Source organism: Microplitis mediator, chromosome 6, assembly GCF_029852145.1.
Source record: "Microplitis mediator isolate UGA2020A chromosome 6, iyMicMedi2.1, whole genome shotgun sequence".
NCBI lineage: Eukaryota > Metazoa > Arthropoda > Insecta > Hymenoptera > Braconidae > Microplitis > Microplitis mediator.
Window position 1 is genome coordinate 11,432,171 of NC_079974.1, and position 17,238 is coordinate 11,449,408.

The window sequence follows — 17,238 nt, forward strand, 5'->3', positions numbered from 1 at the left end:
GGACAGGTGGACCGCGATGGGACATCACACTAGTAAGAAATCTACTGCACGGTAGTTTATGCACGAACAATCGAAAATAAATATTTACGAGTCATTATCGACGGAAAAATATTAAAGACTGCAATAGGGGGGCTAACTTGAAGGTATATTTTTAATTAATTTTTTTAAATAAATAAATGGAGAACAAACAATTATTAACAGTCAACAATTAAGAACAAACGATGAACAAACGAATTAATAGAAAAAAAGTCGAAAATAGAAAAAATTAATATTTTTGAGAGGCTAACTTTGGTGAGCTACTGCACGGAGTTATCGCAGCATAGACTTGTCAGTTGGTACGCTTGTAACCATGGACGGTATGAATCACTGGTTCTGACTGTACCCTGATAGCCACCTTATCCACAAGTTAACTTCAAGTTACTGCCGTATTCTAAAGCCAACTTAAGGCTGGCCCGCACCAACAAGTCCTGAATTTAAGAATTCTAATTATTTATTAAATAATTATCATAACAGCAATTTTATTAGCTTCCGACTAAAAGAAGAAAACGAACTTCCTCGGAAGATTTTCATCATCCGAGTCCCATAAATATTCAAAAAGTAATTAGAATTCTTAAATTCAGGACTTCGTTAGGTGCGGCCCAGCCTTAAGTTGACAGTAAATTGTCTGTAACTTGAATTCGATTTAACTACAAGTGTTACTGTCAAACAATGACGTTAAGTTCATTGAAAGTTTCACTTCAAATTGACGGCAAGTTTTTCTGTCAAATTACATTCAAATGACGGCAGTAGATTTGCATCTACTTGCACGCAAGTATTATCCAGTCGAGGCTTACCAGAAAGTTGTCGTTAAGTTAGCAGAAAATGTTTCACTGCAGAACTTGCTGAGCAATTATGTTTAGAGTGTGGCTATCATGGTAACTTGTGGTTAAAGTGGCTATCAGGAATCGTCCATCTCTAGTTCTGGGAGTAAAGTTGTTTTCCTGTCAATTAATATTTTCAAGTTCAGCTTCATCTTTTAATATTCCTTTCATGCTTATGAACTTAGTTAACTTATATTTATAGATGTGCAGTTGCGGTCATCGTATTTTGTTGTCTCGTTTTATTTGGATATCGTCCATTAAATTTTGATTTCTGGCAATCAATTCATAAGCCAAATAAATGTCATATTTATTTATTCACTTGGAGGTTAAGTTTAATAAAGATATATTTAATTGCTTAGAAATACATAATTATATTTTCCCATTCATTCAACAATATTCGAGTGTCTTAGCGCTTTTGAAACGTTGAGTCTTCATTACGTCAAGTTATACTTTAAATCGCTTTCAAAATGGTAAATAAATCACAATTACCTGTTCATTTATTGATCTAGTTTTTGAACTAGACTTCCAAAAATTAATTCGTATAAAAAATTGTATTTATAAGCATATGTCATTAGCAAGATAAATATTTTTTATTTCAGCATGGCCGTCTGAAAATTCGTTCTTCTGCCGAACAAGAAGCTCGAAAAAAAAAGGAAAAGCAAATGAAAGTAGTGAAATATAAAGAAGTTATGAATTTGATATTTCAAAAGGTTAGTATTAGGACTCTACGTAACAAAAATAAAAAAAACATGATACTCGATGTAGCAGGTATCAGACGACTATCTTATTTTTATAAATAAATTATTTGTGAGTTGAATTAAATTTTTTTAATATGTATTGAAAGATTTTTTACAATTTTTGACGTATAATTAACAATTTTTTTTCCTTAAAGTATTTTACGTGTTTATTAAAAAAAAAAAAATGTTCCAATATCTGCTACATCCAGTATCAGGAAAAAATAGGACTGACAGTAGCAGGCTTGAAAATTTTTTTTTCTGTTTTAATTGAACAAGTAAAATATTTTAAAAATACATGTCAAAAACTTGTAGAAATCTTCTTGTGCTTATTTTCAAGTTTTTTTTCCGAATTAGAATCAAAATGTTGAAAAATAAGAACACTATAATAGTCGAATGTCCGCTACTTTCAGTGTCGTAAAAAAAACGTAATTGAAACTTGTACTCGACAATTATTAAATTAAATTATAGCTCTAGCGGTTTTACCGTGACGGTGAAAACACGGTCAAACTACGGTGTTTTTTCCGTGAAAACACGCCTTCGGTGTTCTGACAGTGAAGCGGCGGAGATTCGACGGTGAATTTACGGTCGAACCACGGTGGTTTCTGTGCAGTCACGCTACTATGTTCCAACCGTGTCCCCACTGTGTTTTTACGGTGGCTTAAGGGTGTTTTGAACGCGAGTTCACAGTATTCTGACGGTGAATTTCCAATGTTCTAACAATGGCTTCACGGTGGTTTGCAGTAATTTCCACGGTGAGATCATGGTGGTCTTACGGTGGCCTCACAGTATTTTCGCGTCGATTTTTTAGCGTTTTCACTGTGGTAGTTCGATATTTCCTCGTTGTTTTCACGATGATTCCATGGTTTCTTCACCATTGATATATTTTTTTCTTATAGTTTCCAAATCTCTGTCAATCATATTTTCTTATTTTCTCAGTATTTTTGATAATTATCTTTTCTAAAGTGTATTGTTAAATTATCAAAATGAACAAAGCTTATCATTTTAAGTTATCTTATCAATATAAGTACACAGAAAAAAGGAATTTCTTGGCGCAAAAAAGTTGCACTCACCCCAAACAAATTTTTGAATAATGAATTGAAAACAAAAATTTTCTTGGGGCGAGAAAGAATTTTCTTAATTAAAGAAAAAAATTTTTTAGCCGGAAACAAAATATTTTTGCGCCAAAAAATTTTTCTAGTCCTACAGTAAATTTTGTTTTTACTTTATAATGCAAAATTTGATATAATTGAGTTCTAGCAAATTCTATTTAATAGCGGTTTCTGAGTAAATATGCTGTGCAGGTGTGTGAATCATTATATTTTGTATTAAATATTTTAGATACGACTAAATAATCTAACATTATTCGAAAAAAATGATTTTACAATGATTCATAAGTCATATAAAGTCTATGAAATTTTTCAATTTACCGCATTCATAAATGTTATTAACTATGAAAACTTTTTTAAAATTTTTTAAAATGAGCTGACAAGACCATTAGCGAGATAGTTAAAGACATTTCGATGTTTCAATAATGAATTTAGTTATAAAAAACTGAGATATTAAATTTAAAATATTGTAGTTAAGTTTGAAAAATTTCAACTTCTCATTTACATAATTTACCAAAAAAAGTATTTATTGTCCCGCTACTCAACAATTATATAATTGAATATAATACAAATCACAAAATCAATCATTTGTTAGATATCTTTAATTTTCTATAGTTCATTTGTGTTTATATAAATACAATCAACCACGACTTGCAAGTGCGTGATTTGGTACAGTGGATAACAGATCAGACTGTGAAGGCAAAGGCGCTGGGATCGATCCTCCGAGTCGGCGTTAATTTTTTTTTTTCTTCGCTATAAAATTTATGGACACGCCATGGAACGATGAACTCACCGTGGAAATACGGTGAAATCACGGTTAAAAAACTGTCAAGCCATCGGAAAGCCATTGTAAACTCACCGTGGAGATCGCTGAAAACCACTGTGGAGCTACCGTAAAACCACCGTGAGATTACTGTGACCTCACAGTCGAAACACCATGGAAACACTCTTTAAATGCAATGGAAACGCGGTCCAAATACAGTGGCGTGACTGCACAAAAAATACCGTGATTCCATTGCATTACAACCTCGTTTCCACAGTCGTTCCACGGTGTTTTAACGGTATTTTTACTGTGAGCTCACCGTGGCGCTAAAACCGCAAGGGAGAAGACGTATGTAGATTTGTATATTGATCTTCCGTATTTCAAATCGATTACTCTCTGGCTTAGGAACAAATGATTTTTCGTATATTACTTTATCTTAAATCAAACGAATACTTGATTAAATAACTTATTAATTATATTCCTATAATGTTTTAATTGGCAATAGAGAGATGATAACCTGTATGATGATGAATTACTGATGCTGACTGAGAGAATACTATCGGAGATTCCAGATTTAAGTTCAGTGTGGAATATTCGTCGTGAAGCATTCAAAAAAAGAGAATGGTAATAACTATTTATTAAAAAATTTTCAGTAAAATACATTGCTACCTTAGACTCTAAAAGTAGCAAACATTCGACAAAAAATTAGTTTAGCTGGAGATATCTAGGGAAATAATACAGCTATCACAAATTTCAACGTTTGATATTGTTTATTGGTTCGACATCTTTGAGTGGTAAATTAAAAAAAAAAATTTTTTTTTAACACAAAAGTTTTTATAATGAAAAATAGTTTTTGTCTGGCTTTCCAAGGATTGCAAATTATTAAAAATATATTTTGATTTAGTAATCTTAGATAATTTATGACTATCTGCATGTGGATTCTTTCAGATTTTCGAAATTTCTTTTGGAATTTTTGGCAACGAATATTCGTCTCAAAAATCGCTTTAAAAAAAAAAAAAACGTGTGGTGTCATGGGACACCACCCTATCCAAAACATCCCATAGAATCCATTAGAATGGGTCAAAAGCCGCATAGAATCCTATAGACTTGTATTGGTTTTTAAGCGGCTTTTGACCCATTCTAATGGATTCTATGGGATGTTTTGGATAGGGCAGATAGGAACGAAGTTCCTTATTATAAAAATATTAATTTCAAGTTCTATTCGTGGTATAAAGAAAATATTTATTCAGGTATACATTTTTTATTCCAACATAACATAAACAAATAGGGTTAAAAATATCAAAAAAATATATTTGAATAGTTTAATAATCGGGTAACAAAAAAGTCCGGAAGCATATTTGTCAGAACATTATTTGTTTATGAGATATAAGCATTGTAAGAAATGGAAAATATGCTAATTCTTATAAACAAATGCGTGTAGTTAGAGAACTATAACAGATAAACGTTAGGTTAAACATTTATAAGAAAGCTTCAGTCATACTGTATAAAAACGACCTGAAGGTCAAAAACTGTATCTGCAATAGTTGCAAAGTTACGGCAATTTGTTTGTTGACAAATCGAGTCAGTGCTTGGACTTTGTCGTGATCCAAAATTACAATGGTTTTTAATAAATTTGTTATGTCCGCCGCTTAATTTTTAATTATTTATCCGGGATTTCTCCCTTTGGTAGCGACAGTAATTTTAGGACAAGCGGGTTGGAGGGTGCGGACAACAATAAAGAATACGAGGAAGAAATTATCTTCCTATAATTTATTATTTATAGTGGATCTTTTCGAGAATTAAGAACCCAAACGTCTTCGAAGAGACTGGTACTCTTGTTTAAGCCAAAAGTATTTTATGATGATAGAATAGTAGTTCTTTCACCTACCTTTCGATGTCAATTCTTCTAGTGCGGCAGCTATTATCCCTCCAGAACTAAACAGCTCACTCGACCTTCCTGTAGGGTTGGTAGAATGGGTGCGGCTGGGTTGGTAGGATGATATCTGATGTACTACTTTTGAATGAAAACCGCAAGGTTGGAGTGATGAACTCGATCTTTTATTAAGTATTTCAAATTACAACGTTTTTACTGAACGTCACTTGTTCACTCTAGTTTTTCACAACTTTATATTTAATTTATATTATAGGATTATTTATCTTTAACAGATATTTTTATAAGATTATAATTTATATTTAATGCGTCCTTTTACACACCCGAAAAGTGGTTTTATGCGCAAATTAACTCGGCACGAGATGGAATCGCAAATTCACGTGATTTGCGTCACTGGTTCGATCGTACCGGATGGTTTTTAAAATCCGACAAATATTGTACTAGACGCACGATTATACGGTTGCGTCAGATCGAATTTTAGATCAATATTTGAGGATTTTTAATATAAAATTTAAATCCCTTACTGACTTTTCAACGCCTAGGGCGGATTCCTGCAGTAAGATTAATAGAATTTAGCAATCTTTGACGATTTCTTATTGACTTTTCGACGCAGATGCGGATTCCTGCAATAAGAATTAGTCTAGATTATTTAAGAAGTGCCCTATTGACTTTTCAACGCAGATGCGGATTCCTGCAATAGGGTTTAAGTTAAATATTATTAAAAATTCTCTTATTGACTTTTCAACGCCTAGGGCGGATTCCTGCAATAAGAGTACACGAAATTTCGACGTTCGAAATTTTGCGGACCGTGAGTTTTAAGAACCGACTAGCCCTGAGCTATGGGTGCTCAGGCTTTTTATAAACATTGCTTGGCAATTTGATGGGGAATTTATAATTATCGTCATTGGTGGAAAGTGACGACAGTTTATTGTTTATTCGTTAAACTTATTGCAGGTGTCTTCCCACTATTCTTTGCCGCATAAAAAAGGTGAAGAAGCTGACGCTGCGTTTTCGCGCGCTTTGCACAGAGGAGCTCAGAAATAATTATTTTAAATAATTATTAAAATAAAAAAAAAAAAAATTTGGACATAACAAATTGAAAAAATTTAAACACAACTACTTGAGAAAAAAGCCATTATTTGGATCACTTTTTTTTTAAAAGATTATTTTAGGGCCGAAGAAGTAGTGTGTCATAAATTGGCCATCGAATTCGGCCCCGTTAATTATAATTATTAAAAAGAACTTAACTAATTTTGTATATCTATATATGTTTTTTACATATCAGTTCGTCACACCACACTCTAAAACCAAGTGTGTAGTCAAAATTAACACACTTCCCAAATAACATTGAAACGCCATAAGCAATCTATAGATATTTAATACACCGTGAAACGTGTTTTAAATGACTACAAAAAACTATAGTTTCACTTATGGCCTTAAACATAGAACACATTTAATATGTGTTAAAATAATACACTTGTAACACAGTTGGTATTGGAGTGCAGTCGCGCCTCCGCGAAAAAATACATCTGACTATTTTTCGGAGCGAAATTTGAATTTCTAGTGTAATAGAAAGGAAAGAAACAATTGTCCTTGAAACTTTAATCGTACATTTTTCTTATTTGTGCAAATGAGCATTAAGAGTCGTGCACTTTTGGATGTACCAAACTTTTTTTAATCTATTTTAGTCCAGTCGAGAAGTTGATTTCCTGCGCGAAAAATAGTTACAGGTCTCTTAAAAATATGATTGATGGCTAAAACGATCCGGAATGGCGTCTAGAAAAAGCCGTTTATTGGATTTTTTTTTGGAAAAATAAAATTACAATTGTTATGAACAAAAAACCGTTAAAAAAATTAGTCGTCCAGCTTTTTGGCAAAATCTCGAAAAGTATAGGTGATAGCTCAAATATTAAAAAAGTTTCTGAAAGAGCAGAAAATTTAAGTAAAAACAGTTCTCGACTCCCCGAATTGTAGCTCGAATATTTATAATTTTAATTTAACATTGACAATCGGCTTTTGCGCGGCAGTTTCGGCATGCGGGCGCCATCACTCTAGTGAGCGTAGTTTTTAAATAATTTTTTTATGCAATTAAATATTAATTAAAAAATTTGAAAATATTCTGGTGTCATCTAGACACTTCAAAGAATATGATTCCGCGATAATAAAAGTTGTATCACCATTTTTCAAAAAGTTATTCGATTGTTAATTAACATTTTTTTTACGGGTATGTGTTGTCATAAAAGGCGGTATAAAAGTTTAAATAATTAATCTATAAATTTTTTGTTTCTTGGAGCCTTTTTTATAAACATACTCAACAAGATGATAGTATAAAAGTTTATACAATATTTTTATTTCATTAATTATTAATTTTTGAACTAACAAAAAAATTAAAAATTAAAATAATGTATGTTAAATAATTTTTTTTTTTAATTTTAAGCTATTACTGATTTCATATTCTTGTTAGGCATTATATGATTACTTTTAAAATTTTTTCTTGCCATTTGTTTATAAATTTTTTATAAACAAATGGATTAATTAAATATTTTTGAAAAATTTTTTTTCACCATATTGTTAGCGTAAGGGAATAATGATTTAAAAAATAAAAATTCTTAAAAACAATATCTTAATGTTTATAATCGTTTTTTTTTTCATATTTTGATCATTTAAATAAATCATTAAGGAATCGTTTTCTTTTGAATTATAATTTGCATTTCTAAATATAATGGCAAAAAAAAAAAATTTTTGTCAACGATTTAATCATTTGTTTGTTTAACAATTTGCTATAAACATTTCATTTTTTATTTTAATTTTTTTCTAGAACATAAAAAAATTACAAAAATAGCAACCTCCAACAATATGGCAAATAAAAATTCTTCCAATTTTTTAAAAAACATCTGGGTTTTGGAGTACGACAAAGTCCAAGCACTGACACAATTTGTCAACAAACAAATTACTGTAACTTTGCAACTATTGCAGATACAGTTTTCGACCTTCAACACGTTTTTATACAGTATGAGTTGAGCTTTCTTATAAATTTTAAACCTAATGTTTATCTGTTATAGTTCTCTAACAACACGCGTTTATTTATAAAAATTGTAAATGCGTTTTTAAGAAAAATTTTTTTCTTTTAAATTATTATTTCCTTACGCTAACAATATGGTGAAAAAAAAATTTTCAAAAATATTTAATTAATCCATTTGTTTATAAAAAGATTATAAAGTTTATAAAATGGCATGAAAAAATTTGAAAAGTAATCATATAATGCCTAACAAGAATATGAAATCAGTAATAGCTTAAAATTAAAAAAAACACTTGAGAATACAAAATAATAATGCTCACTGTACGTATCATTAGAGTACGACTGATATACACTAATGCAAAAAATTAAAGGAGCAGAAAAATTTTATAAATTTTTTAGTGATTTTTGGAAGGCTGTGACTTGGTGAAAAAAAATCGGATCGAAAATTTAAAAAAAGCATTTTATAGCTTGAAATCTCTAGTTTAGGTGTATTTTTTTCAAAATTTTTTAAAAGCTCCGATTATTGCGCAAACATGAGAAATACCGCGAGCCAAAAAATTTCTAAACTTTTTTTTTTTTCCGAAGAGCCCACGGACCGCGGAAAAATTCTTTCAACTAAACGAATGCATACATCGTTTAGCAAATTTATTCAGCTTCAATTTGGTTTTTTTTTTTAACCTCGTAGGACGATTTGTCGCAGAGATATCAGCCTTCAAACAAAAAATGATCCTTTTGGCTTTGATCTTCGATATTTCAGGTACCAATGATCGCACAGAAAGTTAAAGGGCGGCGTTGAAAACTTGAATAAATTCTCTACAAGACCCTGTCATCATTTTTTGAAAAAAAAAAATTTTTTTTATTTTTAACATCCATTAGAAAAAAGTACAAAAAAATGACTTTTTTTGGTTTTTTAGTAAATCAACCGCTACTCTGCAAATATCGATAAAAAAAATAATGTTGCCAGGGACTTTTTTAGCTTAATGTACCCCCAAGACCCCTGTAAATTTTTAAATTGATCTATCGAACCGTTTTCTGGGAATCATCGATCAAAGTTTAGCTAAACAATTAAAGGAGCAAGTTTTGTTCCTTTAATTGTGTAATCATAATCAAAATGAAAAAAATTTTTTTTTTCGACTTTTCTCAAATTTTTGCGTTGGTAACTCAGCAAATGCAAGGAAATGACAAAAAAAATGAAAAATTTCCAAAAAATGTCAAAAAAAAATTTAGAACACAAAAAAAAAGTTTCAATTTTTTTTTTTTCTTCGATTTTTTTTGACATTTTTTGGAAATTTTTCATTTTTTTTGTCATTTCAACAATTGAATAACTTTTTGAAAAATGGTGATATAACTTTTATTACCAAGGAATCATATTCTTTGAAGTGTCTAGATGACACCAGAATTTTTTCAAATTTTTTAACTAATATTTAATTGCATAAAAAAATTATTTAACAACTACACTCACTAGAGTGGCGGCGCGCGCATGCCGAAACTGCTCGTTGCTTTACAGATGCCACTGACTACTGTCTAAGAGTGTACTATATGAGATATTGGTGGTTTTTGTCTGGGAAAGTACTCAGTACTTTCCAGAGAGTAGTGGATACAGTCTAGATTGTATACAGTGCTTTCTGAAATTTTTTTTTTTACAGAAAGTACTCAGTACTATCTCAGAGAGTTGCCACTACTATTTTTTATTTTCCGTGTTCCGGATCATTTAAGCCATCAACCATATTTTTAGGAGACCTGTAACTATTTATCGCCGGTTTTCATCTTTTCGACTATACTAACAGTCATCCCATAGACTATAGATTGGACACTGTATAGCCATCATACATAGACTATACATAAAAATCTTACGCTTTTTTTTCTCGTGTTACGGACGTTTTTTGCCGGCTAGGGTACCCCTCCGCAACGCCCCATAAAGAACTTCGTTCCAAAAAAAGAAATTTGAAGAGTTTTTTTTTTCTTTTTTTAATTTTTAATTTACTTCAGTTATATTAAAAAGACAAATTTTTTTTTAATGTTTTGGATTATGATATCCTCTAAGGAATTTTTTTTTGGAATTTACCACTTAAAGATGTCCCCTATCCAAAAATTTCCATAGAATCCACTCAAATGCGACAAAACCCGCATAGAAACCAATACAGTCTATAGGATCCTATGCGGTTTTTGTCGCATTTGAATGGATTCTATGGGAATTTTTAGATAGGGTCGAGCAAATGAACAATATCTCCCTTTGAAATTTGTGGTAGCTTTATTATTACCCTAGATATTCCCACCTAAACTAATTTTTTGTTGGATGTCTGCTACTTTCAGAGTCATATTAGATCTTATGAAAAAATGAAATGGATTTTCAACGAGATTCTTAAAAAAATACTCTTAGAATCATATCTGAAAGTAAAGATCATCGATCGGAAATCCAAAAATTTCTCTAGAAACGTGTACATGAAGGCAAGTCCCAAAACTTACCGCCTTTTTCGAGCTTCAGCTCTAAAATATTGTTGAAAATATTCTTTATTACACTAGTTTCTTCGAGCTCGAAGGAAAGTATCTTCTTTTAATGTACGAAAGTCAAAAAAAAATTGGAAATAATTTTTAAAAAATATTGGAAAATCCGAAATTGCACATCTCAATCACTCATGTGATAATCAAAAGCGAAGATGAACTAATAACAATTAAAATTAAAAAATGATCAGTCAGGATTTCCGTTCCCGTTATTCAAATTATCTATTGATTTACTACATGACTACTTTTGAACATTATTAATATCATTGTCTAGTAGTTTAGTTTTCTTCATATTAAAAATAAAAAGTGATGAAAATATTACTGAATTTTTTAAAAATGCCACTACATCAGTCAAAGAATTACATGTAACATTAAATAAATTTTAAAAAATCTGGAAATCGGTTAACCCTGCGGACCAGCCCCGAAACTTCCCGATGTTTTGGAGCTCGAAAAAAGTTAAGTTTTGTTTTAATCTCCGAGAATTCAAGAAATTGAAAATAATCAATGAGGATCGTTTTTTAACGTTTCGCTCAGGATTATGCTTAATAAATTCAAAGTTTTTGGACAGAAATTAGTAAAAATGATCAAGATAGGGAGTTATATGAGCTTTGTATTAAATCAGACGCTAATATATGAAACGTCCGAAAAAAATTAACAGAAACAGTGATTTTTTAAAATTTTTATTGATGATATTATTTAAACTAACTGTTTGCAATAAACTATGTAGCGATCATCAAGACTATAAAAACAAAGGCACGGTATGATTTTTGGAATGTATGATAAATTACATTATGCGTTATCCAAAAGAAATGAAGTAAATTGTTATTTATAAAATTTCTCATTGCCGATCTTACGAACTAATTGACAGTTATTGAGGTTTGAGGCGGCATTGGACGCTAGTTTTTAGTCTCTAAACGCTAAAAAGTGTTTCGAATCAGCAGTTTTGCAATTCTTAAGTTTATTAGAAGAAAAAAAACCTTTCTGAAATTCTTTCGAAAATGAAATCTCTTGAATGATTAATTCACATTCGATAGTTGAGGCAGCATTCGATGCAGCTTATAGTGCTTTAGAGCTGATTAGATTTCAAAATGGATTAATTTACTGTTTCTAATATATTCGAGAAAAAAGAAGCGAAATTTTTTTTATTCTTTCGTCGATGATATCTCTCGAATGGATTATCCGATTGAGACGTTTTCGGCGGCAATCGAAAGCTCTTAATCAAGTTCTAGAGCTTGAAAAAAACGAAAAAAAAAAAATTTTTTTTCAATTTCCGCAAAAAAAATTGCCGGTTTTAGAAAACTTCGGGACTAGTTATTTTTGATACGTGTGCGGTAGGTAAACCTCTCATATCTTTTTAATAAATGAACCGATCTAGAGGGTTTTTTGTGCCCTCCCGAAGAGTTCTTCTAAACTTGGATTTCCAGCAAATTTTAGATCATTTAGTCAAATAGCTTCTGAGCCATTTAAGAATTACGAAAAAAACAATAATCATTTTTGGATATTTCGAAAACTGTCAAATTGATTAATTATTAAATCTACACTGCAAATCCAAGTGTTTTATTTTAAAACACTTTAAGCGTTTAAATACTTGTAGTCACCAACTAAACACTATTTTAGTGTTTAAAGTGTAGTAAAAATTTTAAACGTTTAATTTTAACACACATAAAGTGTTTTAGATAATAAGGCACCTAAAGTGTTTAGGCAACAATACACACTTTAAGTGTTTAGTGTCATTAATTAATAATATAAATATTTTTAAAATAAAAATAATCATTTTTCCATTGAAGTACAATCAATGAAATTTTTATAATAATATTTCTAATATTAAAAATAATAGTTGCCTTTGAATAAAAGTCGTTCTTGATTGTTGTTATTTCCTGAAATCATATTTTTATTATTATTAGAAGATTCAGATAATTATTGCATCACACATTCAGCATAAAAGTAGAAATGGAATTTAGTATAAATTAAAAATATGTTTGTATTTTTATCCAAAAAAAAGCTCTAATAAATGTTTACACTTGAAAAAAATTAGAAACCATAGAAGTAACTTTAAAATAACGGGTTATTTATTGAGTTATAAAAATCATTCAGAATCTGAAAATATACAATACAATACAAATAATTAATTACAATAAAATAATAAAAGAACTAGAAAAAGATCGGAAAAACATTTGATAAAAATTAGTTACAATTTGAAAAATTAAATAAATAAATATTTATTTTCTTCCATTAAGTGTAACACAGATTTTATTATATTGTTCGAATGTTATTTTTAAATTATGTCCATATTACTGCCATAGCATCTTCCAATTGTGACAGTCCTTACAAAGTTCCGCATTTGTTTTATCCATCTTAAGAACTGGAATGGAAATTGAATAGTACCATTAATACATTAATTTATGACTATAGTCATAAAATCTACAATTACAGAATCTTAGGTTAGTGAGCAAATTTTATTGTAGAGAAATTAATATTAAAAATTAATAATTTAATTAAATATTCAATTTTCATTATTATTTAATATTTTTTTATTAAATTTTTTCAATAATTTTAAATATGTTTATTATTTTCTAAATTTAATATTTAATAATTCATAAAAAATATTAAATTTAGAGAATAATAAATATATATTATAAATGTACTTTATACAAAATATTATTAGATTATTAATTTTAAATATTTGTTATTTTAATTTAATATTCGATTGTAATTTTTATCACAAATTTTGTGTTGAATTTCTTGATTTATTTTTTAAATATTTATTTATTTATTTATTTTTCCTTAACTGTACAAAGTTACGTTTTTTACAGGTTATATCTTACGTATATTTAAATATATTTTTATACTTTGTATATTTATTTTTTAAATATTAAATAATCAATAATAAATATTTAAAATTAATAATTTAATAATATTTAGTAGAAATTAGATTAAATAATAATATAATAATTTATATCAATAAATAATACATACGGATAGTTAACCTCAACTATATTGACGCACTGGAGAAAGTATATAAGCACAATTTTCTTCACTAATATTTACAAATAAGTAGTAAATATTATTTATCAAAATGTTCAATTTTAATCACTATAGTGATTCAGTATACTGAATATAATTATTAAGCACATATAAAATTCGCACTTTTAAAACACGTGTTGTGTATGTAGCAACGTCAACATTTAGTTTTCGTGTAACCCCTGTGCGCGCGCATCGTAAAGATGTGAATCATACATTAACGTATATGATAGTACATTTAGTAATATATGGCCTGATATATTATATACATGAACAGTAGGGTGGGCCAAAAAAAGTGACTATTTCTTTTTCTTTAGTTACAGTGAAAATATTGTTTGAGATGATGAAAAAAAAATTCTATTAAAATTTGAGCTCTTAATATTAATATTAAGAGGTGCCTATTTGCGATTCTCCATTTTCCATTTAAATAGCATGGAAAAAAAAAATTTTATATTTTTATTTTTCTAGCTCGGCATTCGCACGTCATATAAATGAGTCCATAGCATAATCTTGTAGAGAATTGAACGCTCTACAAAAAAGGGCTCTTATCATTTTTTGATAAATCCATCCATTCGAAAGTTATCGGAGCTGGAAATCAAATCTATAATAAATTTCCAGATCTTTTTACTTTTCCAGCAAAACTATCAGACTTATCAAAAAATGTCATAGGTTCTTTTTTATAGACAATTTTATTCCCTACAAATTAGTTGAAATAAAGTTCATTCAAATTCCGCATTGTTTTCTAGTTATTTTCATTTGAATCTTAAGTTCTCAGAATAGAGTAGAAGACTATTATTTTTACGAGCTTGGCATTAAAATGAAAATAAACAGAAAACAATGCGGTATTTCAAAGAATTTTATTGACAATAATTTGTAGGGAATAAAATTGTCTATAAAAAAGATCCTATGACATTTTTTGATAAGTCTGATAGTTTTGCTGGAAAAGTAAAAAAATCTGGAAATTTATTATAGATTTGACTTCCAGCTTCGATAACTTTCGAATGGATGGATTTATCAAAAAATAATAAGAGACCTTTTTTGTAGAGCGTTAAATTCTCTATAAAATATGCTATGGACTCATTTATTTGACGTGCGAATGCCGAGCTAGAAAAATAAAAAAATAAAAAATTTTTTTTCCCATGTTATTTAAATGGGAAAAGGAGAATTGCAAATAGGCACTTCTCGATAGTAATATTAAGAGCTCAAATTTTAATAAAAATTTTTTTTCATTATCTCAAACAATATTTTCACTGTAACTAAAGAAAAAAAAATAGTCACTTTTTTTGGCCCACCCTAATGAACAGACATGATTATATCCAAGCATTTTTTCCCGGGCTATTTTTTTCGATTCATCATATGTTTATTTTAAAATACTATTCCTTATTAATTACAGAAAGAATGTCATCAGAGAAAATACGCTGATACGCAGAAACTTAATTTTGAAGATATAAAAAATGCATTAGTTCAAGAATATCTCTATCGTCGTTTAAAATGAAAAATCTAACATTTATTTCATTAATAAATTATGATCGTTTAGAATTCATTAGATGATATAAACCGAGTTCAATCATTTGTAAAATTTTATTTTCAATACAAAAAAATACGTTTTGATACATCTATATCGTAATGCATAAGTATATTTGAAAATTAATACACTTTTATTTTTTGAAATTGTTATTTGTATCATTTGTTGATTGACAAAATTGATAGAATTTTTTTAAACTGTTTAAGAAATTTAAGCGTTTTATAATACACATGTTTTTTAGATTAAACGTTTTTTCTGAAAAAGTGTTTAATTCCGGAATATCTGTTTTAATTTAAAACACTCGATGTTTTTTTAAACGTTTAATGTAACAGTAAGCGCCTTATAATGAAACAGGTAGAAGTGTTTTTTTCTTTAAACGGATAAAACGTTTTCAGATTAAACACTTGAGTGTGTTACGCGAACCTTTAAAACACTTGTAATGATTTATGCGATTGTTTAAAAGTTTATACCGTTTTACTTCTAACCGCTTAAGTTGCAGAAAACACTAACGTGTTTTATTTCAACACACTGAGTTAAACACTTAGATTTGCAGTGTTGTTGTGGATACATTTTCGAGCTCGAAAATACTTTTGTGTGCCATTGTGTAACGGGGTGAATTTAATAAATTACAATAATTTGAAATTTAAGTTTGAATAAATTTCCCGCGGTTGGTCAATGACCCAATAACCATAAACCCCGTGACCTAGTTTATCGACTTGTCACCGGGAGCGCCAATTTTGGAGGCTCGTTCTCCAGAACCAATTAGAATTAATCAAATGGGGAGACACCCGATAATTGCCGAAAGGTCGCGAACTTAATCTACATTAGTGAGTGCACGAGGTGAAAACGGACACAGTTGGACGGACCGGCGTTGCGGTTAGACGCGAATCCAAAGTATAAATTCAGGTAATTATATATACTCTAGAGAGGTACTTGTGGAACCTTCTAGAAGCAATAATTTAATTAATTTGATAAATCGTGTATCCGGCCGGTAGCCGATGCACTGTAATTATAATTACTTACTTGTATTGAACTATCCACAGATATCTATATACAAATTGAGCCAAATAAGTGTTGGAGAAAATTTATTGAAAAAAAAGAACGTGTCAGCGGAAATCGGCAGGAAGGCTGGAGAGACAAAGGACGCCACAAACAGTTGGAAAAAAAAATTACAAAGAGGTAAATAAATCGTCGGCCGGTTGCCACAATTTATTAATCAATTAATTAATTAATAATTAAGAGATTCGTGGGCAGTCGCCATTTCCGGTCGATTAAAATAAATTACGAATTCTCGGCAGGAAGGCCAGAATTTATTAACAATAAAAATTAAATATAAAAGCCAAATTTCTCGGCAGGAGGGCCAGAAATTTTTAATAATAAAATCTAGTTAATAAGAAAATATAATTAGTAAATTAATAATTTTATTTAATAAGAATATTATACAATTATAAAATTCAAAAGACTGAAAGAAAGTAGAAGTGCTGTGAATTAGTGATAAAAAGAAAAATTAAAATAAGTAATAAAAATTTATCAGTAAATTGATGTCAGTCATAATTGTAAAAATAAAATTGTTGATGCAAATAGAGAAAGATAGTGTCTGTCGCGGGCAGCAGTTTTTCGGTGTCAGTAAATTCACACTCAACAACTTGATATTCGAAAAACTGAAAGTATAAAAGTATGAAAGAAATAAATTTACAGTCGGGAAATTTTGAGTATAAAAGAAATAAAATTATTGCTATGGAAATTTTAATGATAAAAGTTTTGGAATAAATAAAATTTGAGATTAATTAAAAGTGCGTGTGAAATTAATCGGG

The 17,238-nt window shown here is 29.3% G+C and overlaps 1 protein-coding gene across 3 annotated transcripts in view; it reads left to right on the forward strand.

Moving 5' to 3' along the window:
• The first annotated feature begins 814 nt into the window (after positions 1-814).
• The window catches only part of LOC130669619 (geranylgeranyl transferase type-2 subunit alpha), an 82,078-nt gene continuing 65,654 nt past the window's right edge, over positions 815-17,238 (forward strand). The window contains exons 1-4 of one of the 3 annotated variants that reach the window (XM_057472606.1): positions 815-966; positions 1,063-1,330; positions 1,460-1,570; positions 3,972-4,090. In XM_057472606.1, coding sequence (XP_057328589.1) covers positions 1,328-1,330; positions 1,460-1,570; positions 3,972-4,090 — 233 coding nt within the window. In that variant the 5' untranslated portion in view covers positions 815-966; positions 1,063-1,327. Of the gene's footprint in view, positions 1,001-1,062; positions 1,331-1,459; positions 1,571-3,971; positions 4,091-17,238 lie in introns of all 3 variants that reach the window. The other 2 variants (XM_057472605.1, XM_057472607.1) reach the window with 2 other exon arrangements.